This window comes from Sesamum indicum, linkage group LG9, assembly GCF_000512975.1.
Source record: "Sesamum indicum cultivar Zhongzhi No. 13 linkage group LG9, S_indicum_v1.0, whole genome shotgun sequence".
Lineage (NCBI taxonomy): Eukaryota > Viridiplantae > Streptophyta > Magnoliopsida > Lamiales > Pedaliaceae > Sesamum > Sesamum indicum.
Genome location: NC_026153.1, coordinates 3,716,293 through 3,731,501, shown reverse-complemented (window position 1 = coordinate 3,731,501; position 15,209 = coordinate 3,716,293). Strand labels below are relative to the sequence as shown.

At 33.2% G+C, this 15,209-nt stretch overlaps 2 protein-coding genes and 1 non-coding gene across 4 annotated transcripts in view; 2 read left to right on the top strand and 1 right to left on the bottom strand.

Moving 5' to 3' along the window:
- The window catches only part of LOC105170849, a 6,106-nt gene extending 5,333 nt beyond the window's left edge, over window positions 1–773 (bottom strand). Inside the window, exons 1-2 of the transcript XR_002287793.1 lie at window positions 429–773; window positions 276–310 (exon numbers count right to left, since the gene is read on the bottom strand). This is a non-coding gene — a transcript (uncharacterized LOC105170849). The remainder of the gene's footprint in view (window positions 1–275; window positions 311–428) is intronic.
- On the top strand, window positions 2,240–8,945 carry LOC105170487 (mitochondrial import receptor subunit TOM40-1). Its single transcript, XM_011091261.2, has 11 exons — window positions 2,240–2,512; window positions 3,183–3,264; window positions 3,405–3,504; window positions 3,585–3,680; window positions 3,803–3,853; window positions 4,075–4,140; window positions 6,435–6,536; window positions 7,421–7,489; window positions 7,597–7,680; window positions 8,405–8,500; window positions 8,600–8,945. The coding sequence occupies exons 1-11, from the start codon at window positions 2,383–2,385 to the stop codon at window positions 8,654–8,656; spliced, it is 933 nt and encodes a 310-aa protein (XP_011089563.1). The 5' UTR covers window positions 2,240–2,382; the 3' UTR covers window positions 8,657–8,945.
- Window positions 12,045–14,896, top strand: LOC105170486 (CBS domain-containing protein CBSX3, mitochondrial-like). 2 transcript variants are annotated; one of them, XM_011091260.2, is made up of 6 exons: window positions 12,045–12,198; window positions 13,100–13,362; window positions 13,501–13,582; window positions 14,062–14,135; window positions 14,264–14,324; window positions 14,510–14,652. In XM_011091260.2, exons 2-6 carry the CDS (start codon window positions 13,105–13,107, stop codon window positions 14,650–14,652), a joined length of 618 nt encoding a protein of 205 aa, XP_011089562.1. In that variant the 5' UTR covers window positions 12,045–12,198; window positions 13,100–13,104. The 2 variants fall into 2 exon arrangements, with proteins under 2 accessions (XP_011089562.1, XP_020552660.1); XM_020697001.1 differs by lacking the exon at window positions 12,045–12,198 and having other exon boundaries at window positions 13,105–13,362; window positions 14,510–14,896.

Here is a 15,209-nt window from a genome sequence, read left to right as displayed (position 1 = left end):
GGGGGGGGGGGGGGGATGAAGAAAATGATTGACCAAAAGCAGAAGCTTTGTAGATTAAATATCTCGCATCTAACTCAACAAGTAAATGCATTAAATTGCAAGTAAGATTGGCTCAAGAAGCATAAGTTAAAACGTAAGTCAACTGCGAGCACCAAAGATACCTATTAACTGCAAAACCATGAAAAAGTAAATAACTAGTCACAAAACTAAAAATCAGAAAAATGCACGCAGATCAACAAAAACATGAACCTATTCTATGCATCAAATCAAGTTACCTCCTCCGGATTTGCGCCTGCCAAGTGATCGATTCCTGCATGCATCAAATAATCCTTCACATTATTCCCAAAATACTCAAACTAAAAAAAGAAAAAAGAAACAAAAAACAATCGAACTGACAGAGACACATGTACCAAAACAAGAGTTAGTACCGTTGATTGGGAGGAGCGTAGCGCTTAACGGTGGCGCGGCTGCCGGTGAATCCATACCAGGGTTTTTCAGCATTGTAACCTGAATTACTTCACCGCCAACACCACCACCCTTAGTTATACTCTAGTATTCTCCTATGTACTGTTGTTTCCTCTTACTGAAATTCGAGGCTAGGGTCCGATTAAGGTCGAAGCTTGAACTTGGGATGAAATTGGCTGAAAGCGATCGTTTACGGGCTTCTCTGGCTGCTTCCAGTGGCCAGCTGAGAGGAAAACGAGGGCTTCGATCTATCGATTTGGCAAGCAGATTGTGAGATTTTTCCTTCTGGACCTTCTTAATTATTACTAGGGTTTCGACCCATCCAACTTTTTCTATTTTCTCTTCTTTCCCCTGGGATAATTTGATAACACGTCCTCTGAATTTCAAGTAATTGTGAATTCTCCACATAATAATATGAAACCCCCTTCCCCCCCCCCCCAACCAAAAAATGTATTTTTTCTTGATCTAGTATCATTTAATATTTGTTGATGTTATAATATTTTTATTCAATTTTATTTTTTAACTTATTTTAGTATATATTTATTTTAAATTTAAAAATTATATAGTTTATGTTACTTCGTATTCCTCTATTGGAGTTGGTGGTGTTAGTGGACGATTAGGATCGTAAATTTTGTAATCTTTTTGTACCCATCTTGCCACAACACTATATTCATACGCATTTTTTTTATGAGTCATTATCCCAACTTTTCTCTTGTAGTATAATCTTGATATTGTACACTAATTCTTATTAAAATAATGAATAATTTTCATACTAATAAAATGGACTAGTGATTCGGACATATATGCAGAAAAATCGTGAAGCTATATTAGTTGAAATACGGTGCTATTTTTTGTCGAGTTTTTTACTCTACTTTTTGAAATTGCTAATTACACTATCATTTTATGATATTTTGCGTAATTATACGTAAACATCATGTGTTATGAGAAATTGAATCTGATACATCTAACATTATTTTCGTCTAATAAATATATGCATTCATTAATTAAAATTTATTGAATTTATTGATATTAATAAAAGAACAAGTAAAAATACATAATTGCCTCTTATTCACTTATTATTGATTCATTGTAGTTAAGAACAAATATTTTTTGATCAAACTACTCTTGTAAGAGTGTAAGTCTATCTCTTCACATACATTAGCTTGTAAGATCGTATAAAAGTAGTTTGATAAAAAAAAATTATATGTCAGTAATAAATCGATTAGATATAAATATAAAATTTTATTTAATTTGTTATTAAATATCAATAATTTTGATAAATTTTAACTAAATTTATTAGATAAAAAAATAAATATTAGAGTTATTAAATATAATTTATTACTATCATAAAGTATTTGCAGCTATTCAAAATAGACATTTATCAAAATAAGTTGAAAAATATTAATTTACAATATCTACCTTTAAATTGTTTAAATTAATTAAAATTAAAAGTTATAAACAATTATCGACCAACTTCTTTAACTTATCATAATATTAACTTTTTTGTAGATGGTGCATTTATTTTCAAATATTACTAACTTTAATTAATGTTTAACTTACGCATATACTTAATAATTTATTTTTACCATAAAAATAAAAATAGAAGCAGAAGCTTTTACAAAAACGGCAACCAATCTCTTGTCAAAATATAGAGAGTATTCTTCAATCTTCATTCATCTTTTCCGACCGTACGGGGCCCGCTATAGGACCGAAGTGGCCACAAAACGGGTCGGGTCAAGCATAGGGCGTGTGGGTGGGTAAGGGGTTTTGTAATTTAGGGAAAGGGTTTTTCTCAGTTGTGTTGCCATATAATAGCCGCTCTGTCACTCTCTACCAAAAGAAGAAGAATCAAATTTACTCCTCTTCTTCTTCTTTTTTATTTGAATTTCGATTAGGAATCGGAAACAGAATCCGGCAATGGCAACCCTTCTTCCTCCGTCGCCTGCTACGGCAACGACTCCACCGCCCGCCGCCCAGCAGCAGAAAGTGGATTACTTGAATCTTCCTTGCCCCATTCCTTATGAAGAAATTCACCGTGAAGCTCTAAGTTTGTGTTCTTCCTGTTTCTTTTATCCTCATTTTGCCCCTCCTTTTGTCTATCATCACTGTTGCTGCAATTTGATCCCTGCTTTGTGCTTGTTTCTGCTTTTACTCTTGTAGTTTCTAGATGGTGAATTTCATAATTGTTTGAGGATCATATTAGTTAATGCCAGGACTTATGTTTTATGTTTTTTTTTCTCTATTTTTGTGTTAAACCCTAGTAGGAGGAGATTGGTTGCGTGAGTAGAATCAGTTGCTTTATTTCGGTTCTTTTGACTTTGAAAGGGCAGATCGCAAATTGTCATTCTTGGCATTAGCTTGATCACAAGCTGGTTTAGAGCTCACTACTAATAACCTGAGCTTCATTCTGTACTCTTTAGTTGGTGCTTTGTTGTTAGGTGGCACTTAGTGATTGCATCATCTGCATGAGCTCTCCGAAACTAAAACTGCTTGTTTGAGTCTTTTAGTGAGGAGCCATGTACCGAATTTAGATGTTCAATGCAAATTAAGTTTTACATTTGAACCAGTGCAGGTGGAGCAGTGAACTTGTTATTGCTCTATGAACATAATGCCAAATTTATGGGTGTGAAAGGACCTCCGAAAAAGAGTTGTGAAAGATGCTAGTGTCATTAAGTTACTGTATTTCAAATGCTAATTATATTGGTTGCTATTGGCAGTGTCCTTGAAACCAGAACTCTTTGAGGGAATGCGATTTGACTTTACTAAAGGACTCAATCAGAAATTTTCACTCAGCCATAGGTGGCTTCACAATTCCTTAACTATATTAGTTTAATCTTGTATCTCACTCACCTTTGTTTTCCATTTCATTTTCTTTTTTTCCATATTAGCTTCCCTCTCCCTGCATTAGTATTAATGATTGCTGTTTTAATTTTCACCAGTGTGATGATGGGACCTACAGAAATTCCTTCTCAGTCATCTGAAACAATTAAAATTCCCACTGCCCACTATGAGTTTGGTGCTAACTTTATAGACCCAAAGGTTTGTTCATTTTATTACTAGCATTTGTGATTGTAACAAGTACTTGATTTAACCATGGATGGTTGCTTGTTCTTTGACAGTTGATGCTTTTCGGGAGAGTGATGACAGACGGGAGATTAAATGCAAGACTGAAGTGTGATTTGACTGAGAATCTTACTCTCAAGGGCAATGCTCAAGTACGCATATTATATCTATCCACTTGTAGCAGGAGTTTTCGAGTTGACAAGCCCAAGAGCTGTTACAAGATTTGTCAGTTCATACCTATAAGTTAATAGTATCTGTTCTTTTTCCTCTGCAGCTTACAAATGAGCCACATATGTCACATGGCATGTTTAATTTTGACTATAAGGTAAGTGTTATACAACTAGTTTTGAGGTATGTGGGTCACTTTTAAGTGTAGAATTAGTGGTGTCATTGTAATGCTTATGAATTCCTGCATATATGTTTTTAACTAATTGATTTAAATATTGATCTGCCCTGTTGCATGGAACTGTCTTACAATTGATGCCAGTTTGATACTGGATTGATGTCAACTGAAGCTAACAGCTTATGCTATATAACTATGTACAGGGATCAGATTATAGGACTCAGTTTCAACTGGGGAATGGGGCCTTATTTGGTGCAAGTTACATCCAGGTGAATTATCTGATATTTGATTTGAAAGTATTTATTTAAAGAATAGACATACTGGAAACCAGAAATCATGTGCATGCTGATGATCTCCCCTAGTTGTGGATATCTATGAGAACCGTTTGAAGTTTGGGGCATGAGTATGCAATGCGATTGTCTTGTGAATTAGGTTGAGATCATGTTACATGCATCACTTCCCTTTTTCATGAATCTGATGGATAGCTTGGATTGCATTATTCTAATTTCCAATTTTTGGACTTTCAACTTTGGGAAGTAGTAATAGATGTCGGGGTTTTTTCTTCTAAGTGTTTCTTTGCTTTGTTCTTACTCTACCTTTGGCTTGCAAAACTAGCTAGGGAACTGAGTTTTAAAGTGACACCTTGTGCTCACATTCCTTCTCTCCTAGATCAAGGGGCAGGGTGACATTTTCTGAAAAAGAAAGCATTGATGGTCTTCATGGAGAACTTTGGTGCAGTATTAATTAGTAAATGAAGAGTTTATCTACTTCATTGTCTTTTCAAGTTTTCTGGTTTAGGAAAGGACATCTGGAATATAGATTAATTCAGGGGGCTTCTGCACTGCAAGATGCTCTTGCCCTGTGCAACAAGCTTGTGAGGACTATACCTAGCTAGTATTCTTCTTCCCCTTGAGTCGAATAGGGCAAATATTGCTAATGGTGGTGCATTTCTGTTGTTTCTCTTTCTACTGCCCCACAGGGAGACCTCTGAAAAAATCAGGGGTACGTGACTCCATTAACTAGATTAAGGTTCTTTCATAATTACTTCACGAGGTATAAGTCAAGAAAAATTGATAATAGTCTTTTGTAGAAGGTCTTGTCGGGTCTAAATGGTTACACTAAGTCATCAGTAAGTTTACTTTGGATGCGAAGACTATGAGATACATTCTTTCTGGGGTGTCTGTAACTCTTCATCATTATTTTTTCATTTTGTGAACTCAAATTATGGTAGCACTGTTGTCCTAAAAGGAGCCTTACTTTTCAAATCTACAAATTGAAAGGGAAAGTTGAGAATAGGGGTGGCAGACGCCTTGCGAGCTGGCTCGGTTTGGAGCTTGACTTGAGCTCGAGCCCAAAATCTGTTCAGAAGCTCGCGAGGCTTTTTTTATTCTTTTTCAATTTTTTTATCATTTATTTTTAAAATTTTTATTATATATTTAACTCATATATTATAATTATTAAGTAATATCACATATTTTAAATTTAGCTATTAATAAATATGCTAGTTTTATTTATATATCTAGTTTCTATACAAAAATAAGCTTAATCAACAAATTAGTAAGTTCATAGTATATTTTATTTTATAGTAATTATTGATTTTTTAAATTATCTATTAGTTGAAGAAAATTAGGAATATATTTTTGGTAAAAATAATTTGGGCTTGTCAATCTAACATAACAAATAAACTTCTAAAATAATTTTCACTTTAATGATAAAATTAAAAAATAAAAAAAAAGCTTGAGATCGAGCTCAAAATCAAAAGCTCGAACTCGAGCTAGAATTTTTGCCGAGCTTGGCTTGTTTACACCCCTAGTTGAGAATCACTTGATTATGCAAGGTGAGAAAAACAACTGTTTTGCGAAAGTTAATACCAACGGGCATCAGTAGTTCCGTCTCCTATGAATGAGAGTGACCAAACGGAAAAATGACAATGGAATATCAAGGATATCTACCACATTAAACACCCCTGTACCATTCAGTCCAAGCGGAGTGAAGATGGCATGAGATATATTCTTGTGATTGGAGCACTTATGAGTAGAAGAAAAATGATATTGCTTTTTATTTCTCCCAGAACCAAGACTCAAACTGCCAGGTGCTACCATCTGTTGTTTGTATGTAATACTTAGGATGCTGTTTAGCCTGTTTTATTTCGTTGTTGGTATAGATTATTCCTCCCATTTTTAATATATTTGGTAAAACATTGTGCAGTTTCCTCCCTTAAAAAGGATGTATGCTTTTGTCTTAAAAAGTCAGAGTGACGCAAATTTATCTTTGTGGTTTCAGTTTCTTGCAAATTAAGAGCATCATATGTTAACATCTTCATTTCATTTGAAATCAAACAATTCACACCATAGGAAGGCCAATAAACTTGTGGAGAATGCTGAGCTTCACTATATTTAGATTAGTCTTTGAAGGTGAAACTGCAGATGAAGTAAATTCTTCGGCTAACAAAAATATCTTCTTGTTATGGTTAAAGGGTGAGGGGAATAAATCTGAACTTGATAAAAGCCAAAGGTGGGTTGCACTTTGCAGTTATACTGATTGTTTTTATGTATGTTTGCAGAGTGTGACTCCTCATTTATCCTTGGGTGGTGAAGTATTCTGGGCTGGTCAACATCGGAAATCTGGCATTGGCTATGCTGCACGTTACAACACCGACAAGATGGTAATGTTTTCTTTATTTTTGGTTCCAATACATGGTTTAAGTCTCAAATCATATAGCATCTCAGTTAACTGAATCTTCTTTATTGACTACAACAACGAAGGTTGATTCCTATTTCATTGAAGACTTTCTTTCCATTTTTAGTTGCACAATTTATAGTCATCGCATAAAAAATGCACAGTTTGTGATTTTGGCTTGAATTTACATGCTGGTGGATATTCTCCCCGGTAAATTAAGATTCTGTTAACAGAATGGAGGAACAATTAAATTGTAAACTCACTGTGTCGCTTTTATGTTTATATATTTATAAACTCTATCTGTATAGGCAAGTGGCTTTATGTGCGTCCATTCAAATTTACAAGTTGTATTCTGTATGTTATTAAGCTATATGTTTCCCTTTATTGTGTTGATGGCTGTATCTGGATGTGTTGATGGGCCAAGAGGCATGATTTTATTGTTTCACTTGAAATATGAATTATTTTCAAACCGTGTGGTGCCACTATTTGATGTTATTCACTAAGACATACTTGTGGAAAAAAAAAAAGGAAGAATCAGAAGAAGAAGGGGTTTGGGCTCTGAAATGATGATAGAAGACAAGCCTTGGTGGGTAACATATTGAAGAACACAAGGATCAAACAATTTCAGCTGTCTAGACATATGAGTTTATATGCTGTAAATATCTTGCAATTAATTATATGCTTATCAAAATAGTGAAGAGAAACCAGGTAAATAACCGTTTTACTTCTGTTTCCTTTTCAACCTTTGAGAAAGTGGGGGTTGAAATTTCTTAATGTTTTTCCACGTTGAGACTTGAATGATTTAAGTTAGAAGCAAATGACTGAATTGTTTTAAGAATTTGTAATTACTGGTTGCTGCTTCTCATGTAGGTCGCAACTGGACAAGTTGCTAGCACTGGTATGGTTGCCTTAAGTTATGTTCAGAAAGTATCTGAAAAGGTAAACTAGTTTCTAGTTCAATACATGTTCCATAATTTTGCACATCTAACATTTTTATGTTTCTTTCACGCTCTCTGTTGGTTAATAATTTTTTTCTCTACATTTAGGTTTCTCTAGCATCAGACTTCATGTACAACTATATGTCTAGGGATGTCACAGCCAGCTTTGGTTATGATTATATCCTTCGGCAGGTAACTTTAATTGGAATAACTCGAAGTTCCTTGCAGTATAGTTCTTGGTTTCTTGAGCTAGCTACCTTGTTCTGGGAAGACCTAGTTATTAGTTAGTTGTTGAGATCTGGTATATTCTAGGAAAGACTATGTTGTGTGAGTATGGATTTTATCTTTTCAGCATTCTTGTCCATCTGTATGTGAAATATCACATGGAAACTTGCTCATGTTTCAACTCTCAGGGTAATTGCTATCAATGCAATGCAATTACTGGTATCTTACTTCTGATAGATTACTAATCTTTAGTTGATATAATCTAAATATTAGATGCTTCTTCTATGTTATGGTAAAATGAAGTTTCTTTAGTTGATATCTTTAATCTGGTTGGTGGTAATTCGCTTTGACAAAGACTAGCAACAACCATATACATGTATCTCTAATTTAGCCTTCTGCTAGGGTTTTTTCTTTGGTGCAAGGGACCAAAGTCGAATTCTCATTGTCCAAGTAATTTGGATATTCCTCATCTTTTTCTTGTGCTTGGCATCTTACTGATAATACAATTAGGAGTGTTCTAGAGTGAAATTCACATGTTCGGACTTTCACTATCTTGGCGTATGAAATTTCAAGAATCAATTCTTTGATGGTATTTCATCTTGAGTTGTTTTCTGGACTAGTATCACAATTTTGGCCCCAATATCTCTTTACCTCTGTTGGATAAGAGCAAGGTTTCTGGTCTCCTTGGCAGTGCCGGTTAAGAGGCAAGATTGATTCTAACGGTGTCGTCGCTGCTTTCCTGGAAGAGCGATTCAATATGGGTCTTAACTTTCTTCTTTCTGCTGAGGTGAGATTCACAGGCTAAACAATTCCAATTTTCTGAAATATCTTCGCTTGCCTTTTCCTCCCATAATTTTTAATGCCTCTGGACAATTTTGTCTTGCAGATAGATCATAGGAAGAAAGATTACAAATTCGGTTTTGGACTGACAGTGGGAGAATAGAACCGAAACCATATTCTTTCCAACTTTCCGTTTTAAGCTGATTGTTGCAAGCAATGGGGATGGTGAGGGAGATATTTCTCCCCTCGGACAAGAATCAAAGGATCAGTTTTGTACTTGTTGTCTAGTAAGACATTGTTTTGTTGGCAGCAACAGCTGCTACGACATAATCAGAATCACTTGTAGTTGATTTTGCAGGTTCGAGGTATTTGATTCCCCACAAGACTGTAGATTTTCACTACTGTTATGCATAATTTGGTGAAAAAATAGAGATTTATTGATTCCATCAAAATTGTGTGGCTGCATCAGTAACACTTTCCTATTGCCTAACCTTTTGGTGTTAGAAAGTAAGGACTTAATGCTCTCGGGCTTTGTTTAGTGTTTTAAAAGTCAAGGTGCGGATCAATATTCAAATATCTATATAGATGCAGATGGGCTCATTCAACAACACTTGGTTAGAGTTGGTGAATTACATGTTGTGAATAGAGCTCTAAATTATTAAAGTTGAGCTGGATACATTATTACTTTTCAAGCTTGATTTTATTATTATTTGAGTTTAAAAGATTATATTTGAATTTGTTTTGATTATTGATCTAATTGAGTTTAAACGATTTTAATTGAATCAAATTTGAACCAAATTCGATTAATTTAATATTTTTAAGTATATTTTATTATTTTTGCAAGAATATAAGCTGCTGATTTATAGCAAGAAATTGAAGTACGCAACAAATTTCCATTTTAGAAGGAATCGCATTTTAGCTAATTTATTCACTTAATCAACCAAATAAGTGAAATATTCAGATTGCAACGGATTCGACTACTAGTTGCCAAAATGTTACACCGTGTTTGCGTATGGTGGAAACGCTGCTTCAAGTTCTGATTACCTATTTGTGTAAGGTAATGGATATATTCCAAATTGTCTACTACTAACATTAATTGAACCCCATCACATCCCAATAACTTTTTTCCTTTCTTTTTTTTTTTTAGTCCAATCGAATTCGACTAATCTAAAATAAATATAATATATATTTTTTATATTATTAATTAATAATTAAAAAAAAAAATCAATTAAATAATAAATAATTTATTTAATATAAAAATAATTTAAATTGAACAATTTAAGTACAAATAAATTATAAATTACGGTGTGGCAAGTAATAATGCTTGATTCATTGAATGGTTCCATCTTTTAATAATGTAATTAATTTATATAGGGAACACCCTTGTAATAATATTCTATTATTGATATTCTGAAACTGATGTTATGATGTACTATGACTAGAATAATACTATTTTCATTAAATAATCAGACTGACATCATTGTATTATTTATGTTCTTGAATTATTATTTTCATTTTTTGTCTACCTAAGTCCACCGTCCTGTCGTAATCTTGTTTGTTCGTTTCATAATTGATTATAAAATAATTAAATTTAAAAAAAGATATTATTTTATCATTTGAATTCATATTTTTATAATTGATTATATAAAATACAAATTGTAGCTAAATTCAAAAAATAACTTTGCTCTTAAGGTTAATTGAGAAAATAAATAATTATTTAATGGACATAATAGATAATTAAATAATGAGAAAATGCAGAAATTAAATTTTAATTCGACAAAATGATTATTAAAAAATGAACCAAACAATATAAAAAATAATATTTGTACTTAAAAATATTTTTTGTACTTAAAATGTGGGTTTGAATTGTTTGATTACAGGATCGAATGAGCACTAAACAGAAATACTTTGAAGTGACAACACCTATTTTGAGAGCTTTTATATGTTTTGATTTTCTTTCTCTTTATAAATAAACCATACATGTTTTTTTTTTACTATTTTCCGATTTTTAATAATAATCATTATGTAATATATGTGGTTATAATATTTTTATTTATATTATTATTATTATTATTATTATTATTATTATATATTGACGAACACAATCAACTTTCAACTTTACTATAAATTTTAACTTTTATTAAAGTAAAATATCATTCTTTGAAAAGTAGAAATGATCAGAAATAGTCTTTAAACTCTAATCACAAGTTATTAATTTTTTTGTAAATTAATTATAATTATATCATAAATTTTAATTATAAAAATATATATCAATTATTAATATGAAATTATATAATTATAATTATTATAATATATTAATCATTACTATTAAATTAAACCAATACACATATAGGTGGGATTCGAAAAGTAGGGATGCTCACGCTGCGATTTTGATTTTTTTAAAGCTATTTGCAAATCGAATTGCTATTGACAATTTTATAGAATAATTTTTTAAATTGCCACTTTTAAAACTAAAACAAAAAGGTGCAGTTTTATGCGGTTTTAGGATGATAAGGGCGATTTGGCTGTTTTAATACTAATAACAAAAATAAGATATTGATACTGACAAAAGTCAAGAAATGAAACAAGTATTTGTATGTAGTAAGCAAAACAGACCAATATTATACATCATAGACCACCAAAACTCTCCATAACTTTAATAAGTGGATTAAGATATAAGAACATATATATTATTCCAACAAGAAAATACTTAATCCAACAAAGGAAAATGGTCAATTTTAGAGAGAACAAAAATAAAAAGCAGAAAAACAAAATAAAGAAAACTGTAAGAGAGAAAAGAGAGAAGAGGAAAAGGGGGAGGAAAAAAAAAAAGAAGGGAGAAAAACTGAATGAGAAATTGGGACAATAATCAATTGGGATTAAATATGAATGAGTTTAAAGAATTAAACATATATATTTCTTTTTGTATAAAGTTCAAATACAAATATTAAAAAACGAGTTTTTTGACATGGATCTTTGCTAATATATGAATTTTGGGATTATATAATTCGAATATGAAATTCTTATAAAAAAAAATTAATTATTTTATGAAATTATTATATATCTAATTTAAAAAATATTATTTATTTAACGGCGTGGTGCAATTTTTTTTAACTCTATATTAAAATTAAACTAATAATATGATTTGATTTTACTCTAAATTTAAAATTAATTTTTAAAAAATAAATTATAAAAAATAATTCGACTCAATTTAATTTGGATAGTTTTGGAGGATTTTAACTTTTTTTTCACCCCTATAGAAAAGGTTGGGGTCTTAACATCTGCTATTAAAAAACCATTTATTCATATAATAATTGTTTATTTTTTGGTTTATTTATTTATTTTTTTTGATTAGTTTATTTTTGTTTCAAGGATAAGAATCTTGGAAACATTTGAGGCAAAAAAATACAAAAGCAGCACACATGGAGAGTTGAAGGGTCGTGATCTTCTTGTAAGGAGTACAGTTACAGATGACAAGTGGCTTTCAGCTGACACAACCTCATAATGTACATTGATCTCTCTCTCTATCTCTATATCTATATCTATATCTATATCTATATATGTAATGATTCACAAGAAGAGTGGCGTTCTTGGTTGTGTGTGGCTGGTCTAACTGAAAAGAGTTCAGTTTTCTTGTGACGTTTGCTTTCACTTTACTCTGCTAGCTGAGGCGAAACTCTCACATCAAGAAATATCTCGGTCCAGGTAACCCACAAATCTGATCTGATCTTTGACAGTACTCTGTGTGTTTGTATGTTTGGGGTTATATAAATGGACGAAGGGTCTTGCTGCTCTTGAAGATTTATATGTGGTTGAATGAAAAAGCAGGATTTTTTATGTGGGACTCGTCAGTCTTGTATGTAGGGATGTGTGTGTGTGTGTGTGTGTGTGTTTGATGTTTGAATGGATGAAGGTTCGGGCAGTCCGTGAAGATTTATCTATGTCTAATATGTAAAATCAGGAATTTTCAGTACGGGTTCCTCATCTTGTTAGTAGGAGTGTGTGTGTGTTTTGATGCATTGGGGATTATATGAGTGGATGAAGGGTCTCGTAGTTCTCGTTCTCGAAGATTTATGTGTCTGAATGTAAAAACATGATTTTCAACATAGGATTCGTCAGTCTAGTATGTGTGTGTGTGTGTGTTTCTTTTGAAGAAAGTCTTGTTTGGATGGTTTGTGCTAAGATCTTGTAAAAATGGATAATCACAAATGGTCTGAATGATTGTAATCTGAAGAAATTTAAGGAAGATTGAATGTAATTTCAGTGAAAGATGAGGGTATTTTGATGGGTTGTGAAGGTGATAATGCTGGCCAGATTTCTTCTTTATGCAGTATAAAAGTTTTGATCTTATCCCATTCGTGCTCGTTGGCTCCTCTTGTCATCCTGTTTAGGTGATTTGTTGAGCCATTGCTCTGCTAATAGCTTGTTCTGTTTAGTAATATGGATCCCAAGGTGGACTCTCCGAAAATTCTATCACATGATAGGTTTTGGATGGAATAATCCGTCAAGAAACTAGTCCTCTTTCCAATTACGGAGGAGAATCAACTGCTAACTGAATTACACTCCCATGTTTCTTGGACTTTTAGTGATCTTTCTTGTACTTTAGGAACAATGCAAGGAGGAATTCGAGCAATCTTCTCACACAGGAATGTGCTCAAGAATGCGATTCTTCATCATGTGCGTGTGGTCCCTCCAGCAACGCGGTCTCTTATGTTTACACGCCATGAATCGACCTCAGCTGCTCGCATTGAAGAGCACGGTTTTGAGAGCACCAAGATTTCAGACATTCTGGCAGCCAAAGGGAAGGGTGCTGATGGGTCCTGGCTCTGGTGCACAACCGATGACTCCGTCTATGATGCTGTGAAGTCGGTATGGATCTTCTCTAATTTATTTTCAACATGAACTTTCTACTTCGCTCGATCTAATATTTAATGCTTGTATCAGTTTGGTTTCATATTTTTCTTTTGCCGCTGGGTCAAATTGATATGATGAATTTTTCAAATGCAGATGACTCAGCACAACGTTGGAGCTCTGGTCGTCGTTAAACCAGGAGAGCAGAAGGCAATTGCTGGAATCATAACAGAACGAGGTATATCATTTCATTAAATCAACATCCTTGTCATAAGATCAGTTTGGATGTGTCCTATTATAGAATTAACTTTGCTATGAAGGCATATTAGGGACAAAACATAACCTTTAGACAGATGTTCATTGAGATTTTATCTATCGGAGTACTGATGGTCCTCCTATTCTCTGTTGTCCCGTCCTCTTGACTATTGAGCAAAAACATTTTTTGGTTGGCTACAAGAATCTCGAACATGGAACTTGAATATTTGTGAAAGAAAAACGACGATAGTGAGCATATGACGTTTCTATGTTGGTATCCGGTTGTTTATGTTCTATACATTGCAAATGATGGAGGATGGCAAAGATATTACAGGCTCTTCTACTGAATTCCTATCACTACACAAATTTCACAAAAGAACTTTGAATGTGGCGAAGAATCTTGACGTGCAAACTTCATAGACCTAGTTAACTGGTGTGATTTTCTATGTTGTCTCGGTCCAGATTACTTGAGGAAAATGATTCTCCATGGAAGGTCATCCAAGTCAACGAAGGTCGGGGACATTATGACTGAGGAGGTATGAGTATGTTTCCTGACAAGTTCCGGCAAGAAAATTGCTTATAGGTTCTATTTTTAGTGCAAAAGTATGGTCGACAGCAACAAACGTTGCTGTTCAACTGAGCTATTGTGATGTGCTGATTACAGAACAAACTCATTACAGTAACGCCAGACACTAAAGTTTTGAAGGCAATGCAGCTGATGACAGGTATCGTTTCTCCACTTTGCATGTCGATGAAACTGAAAAGTTGGGCTGTGTTCGGTTCGATGGATTTGGAGCTAATGAATTTCATCTTGTTTTCCCACATTACAATATATTTCAAATCCTATAGCTCCCATCTTTTCATATTCTTCCATCCAAATGTAACCTTGATCGGTTCCTGAAACTGGCAGATAACCGCATCAGGCACATACCGGTGATCAACGACACTGGAATGATCGGAATGGTGTCCATAGGAGACGTCGTGCGCGCGGTGGTGAGCGAGCACCGGGACGAGCTAAACCGCTTAAATGCTTTCATACAAGGAGGGTACTAGTTGACGATGAGCGAGTGATTTTCTCTTGCCGTGTCCAAGTTGAGGGACCTAAGTATTGTAAATATTCTTGCTTTCTGCATCTTCTGCTGTGTCTTGAGTATGTTATATGCCTCAGGATGAGACCTATCAGCTGAGACTAATAATGTGCAGAAAGCTACTTTCTTGCCTTTGTTTGTCACTCAAAACCCATCTTTTCATGAATCTTTAGATGGTTCTTTTGTTGTTAAAATGTCTGGTTTTTATTTGTTTTGTGTGGTGTTTCGTGTGATAATATTGACATAATGTTGGTTGAAACATGAGCGGCTTTTTAACATCAACGGTTTAATCTAGGAGTGTTCATTCGATAAATCTCGAACAAAAAATTTAGTACGTCAAAAAATATTATATCGAATATTGAACTAAATTAATTGATATGGTTGTGATAATAATAGAATTTTGATTTGATATTTTGGTAAACTTTATTCTTTTGTCAAATAAATAGAACGATTAATTAAATACTAAAAAGCAAGATTTGATAAAGTGAATCAAAATTCGAATATGGATTTTTTATAAAAATA